Here is a 3,155-nt window from a genome sequence, read left to right as displayed (position 1 = left end):
GGGGCATATAAACACACGCAAGAAAAATATCTTTATCTTTACCTGTCAATGTTTTGGATATCTTTACCCATACTACTGAGTCAAAAATAATCTCGCATAAAGAAACATAATCTTTTAATTTTGAATTGATCAAAATACATATACCACCTCCTTGTACGTAAGCCGTTCGTTTTCTAGGTATGAAATAAGACTTAAAACCATCAATTTCTACAGAGTAATCATTTGGAATCCAACATTCTGAAAGAAATACAATATCATATTTTTTTTATATAAGAATTAAAATCATTTATCTTCAACTTTGTGTCTAAACCACCATTAATGTTCCAGGATAATACAGAAATTGTCTCACTCTCTATATGTGTGTGACTGTCCTAACGTCGTCCTCTACCGGTCGCTCCCTGACGGGCGGGGTCCGTATGGGTTTTTTTCATTGTAGCGCGTGAATCCGAAGTTTTCTCTACGTGCAGTACCCCATCAATATAGAGTTTATCGCGTTTAATAAAGGCCTTCTTGTTTTCCTCCCGCGCCTTTTTACATATGGGCCAGAGTCGTTTTCTAGTTTCCTGAACTTCGGGAGGATACTGGTCGGTGATGTATTTGTTCGTGCCCCTCAACTTACTGGATCTCTGCTTCACCTCCTCTTTTTGTTGGCGGTATCTACTGTTGAAACGGGCGACGATTGGACGGGTCTTGCCCCTTCCTTTCTCCCCGATCCTATGTGCACTGTCTATGGCAAGACTATCAGGTATCAGTAATGTGTCGCGAGCCAATGTTTGAATCTTAGCTATACAATCTTCAGTCGGGGATCTAACCCTTCCTCCCCCACTAGTGTCGACCGTGTCGAAATCCGGACCATCCTGCTCGTCGATACCGAAAAATAGTAAATTGTTTCGCATAGAGCGGCATTTCAGATCTACGATATCATCAGCGGCCCGTTCAAGGGCACTGTGTAAACCTTCAAGGTCACCGAGGTTACGTTGTTTTTCAAATTTGGAGTCAAGAAATTGTTGTGATTTTTCAACCTCGTCGACTCGAATTTTCAAAATTTTAACATCGTCAGACATATCTTGAATAGCACGTTCAATGGTATCAAGCTTAGACAATTTACTACTGAGACTGTCCACTTTGGATATCAAGGTTTTGGCGCCCATGGCGGGGGGGGGGGGGGGGGGGGGGGGTCCTGTGTTGGTGATGGTTATGTAATACCTTGACCAGGATGTTGTTTACCTGTACACAACGCCATTCATCGACCTCACCTGTAATTACCTGGCCGCGGGCAATTTGCTATTCGGTGGACTATATCGGGTATTTGCTATTGTCTTACTGTCAATCCAGGTTAGGACATCCGTTAATTGGATTGTGATTTGAATTATGGAACCCCCGTACATCTATGCTCTAGGTTTTTTTATTGTCACCTCCATTTTTTAAAAGAAGATGTAAAAGCAAATGGAAATAAAATATACCTGATCATACCTAGGAATACATATTACATACACGCATATATATATATGTCGTACACAGGTAAAACAAAAAATGGAAGGTGACTTATTCAGAAACAAAAATGGTTCTAAGAATTATTTCAACTAAAGATTTAACCTTAAAAATCATTCCAGTCTAGAACTGTAATTACGGAATCGTGGCATATAGCAATCTTCCGTAATTTCTAAGGTATTAGTAAATATTCTAAGCATGTATTTTCACCGTTTCGAATCTAAATGTACATGTATAGTCATACAAGAAGGGTTACAACATTATCACACTAAATATACTTATTTAAATATCACTTAGTATATTTTTAAAAAGGTACAAGATATTATATCTATTTTTAATGCCTGCATACAAGTAATTTCAATTTTCATTTAAACACTTTATGTGGTTACTTTTTGGATTATACGATAAATGTTCATATATCATACTATTAAATCTCGGTATGATATACAAAACGGTCGACAATGAATATACTATTTTAAGGATTTAGTATAATTTTGAATCTACACTTAAACTGTAATATAGGAACAAACGTCAGAAAATACCATTGATGTATTTTTGCTTTTTAGTAAACGTTATGGATAAAGTTTCAGAGGCAACAATATAGATATACATATTATTTTCGGTATAAGTTCGGTACTGTAACTCCAATATCACATAACTGATAACCGTCCACATGTTATTTTTACTCAAAAACTGTGCCGTGTTTGCATCGTTATAGCAGAAGTTTGAATGAAATAAAAACACGGATTTCTAGATATATTCATGCTAAATTTTGGGATTTTACTCGTAAAAAGATAGTGTTACATTATACTGTTTTTTTTATTACACTGAAATTTACATCATATGCTATCTAAATCTCAGTCCAGACTGATCCGAACATCATTTTGATATCGCTATCAAATTGGACTGATTATCTAAACTAAAGTTAGATATATGCTTGTTCGAATTTTTGAAGTGGTGTAAATGGAATGTTTTGAAACTGAAAATATCTACATCATAAAGCTAGAATAACCATTTACTCGAAAAACTCAAATTGTAGATATAACGTATATGTATATATATGCTGTACACATGTATAGTACAAGGCTTACTTTGTGTAGCCGCGGGACTACTCTGACATCACAAGACCACGTGACCACCTAGCTCATTATCTCTGAACCCGTAGTCGACACTACCCGTAAATCACGAGCTCAAAACCAACCGATAGCGCTAAAAGCTAGGCGATTCGTTGGGGTGGGACTTAATTTTTCATTCATCCAAAGCAATATCCTGACGTATTATCAAAAACATTTTTTGGCTGCACAAATCCTTTAATCATCACAAAAACACTTGAATGGACATATTCCAACGCTGTAGACTATCGGACCTTCGAGCTATGAAGCCTTCATTCACCACGATGGTGCTGCATCATAAAATACAACAAATCAATTGTCCTAAATCTGTGTTTTCTCAAAGAAATTACGTTTCCGGAAGGTTGAAAGTAAACCGGTGGAGAACAAATGAACCCGTCTTTTGCAGGATATTAAATTTTGTTTTTCTTCCCCATACACCCTGCCTGTCCGCCATCTTTGCCGTCTTATTTAAGCACCACGTTGAAATGATGTCTTGTCACAATAGAGTCACGCCAAACGTCGCACACACTTCGATAGTGCCCGGGGCAACGG

At 37.2% G+C, this 3,155-nt stretch overlaps 1 protein-coding gene across 1 annotated transcript; it reads right to left on the bottom strand.

Moving 5' to 3' along the window:
- Window positions 1-371: 371 nt before the first annotated feature.
- Window positions 372-1,151, bottom strand: LOC138330739 (uncharacterized). The gene has a single exon (XM_069278262.1). It carries the CDS (start codon window positions 1,149-1,151, stop codon window positions 372-374), a length of 780 nt encoding a protein of 259 aa, XP_069134363.1.
- Between the last annotated feature and the right edge of the window lie 2,004 nt (window positions 1,152-3,155).

The sequence above is a fragment of the Argopecten irradians genome, chromosome 9 (genome assembly GCF_041381155.1).
Source record: "Argopecten irradians isolate NY chromosome 9, Ai_NY, whole genome shotgun sequence".
In the NCBI taxonomy this organism is placed as follows: domain Eukaryota; kingdom Metazoa; phylum Mollusca; class Bivalvia; order Pectinida; family Pectinidae; genus Argopecten; species Argopecten irradians.
This window is presented reverse-complemented; position numbering and strand designations above follow the sequence as displayed.

Bases quoted from the DNA above. Each gene is read 5' to 3' on its own strand.
- LOC138330739 (XM_069278262.1), bottom strand. From the start codon at position 1,151: ATGGGCGCCAAAACCTTGATATCCAAAGTGGACAGTCTCAGTAGTAAA.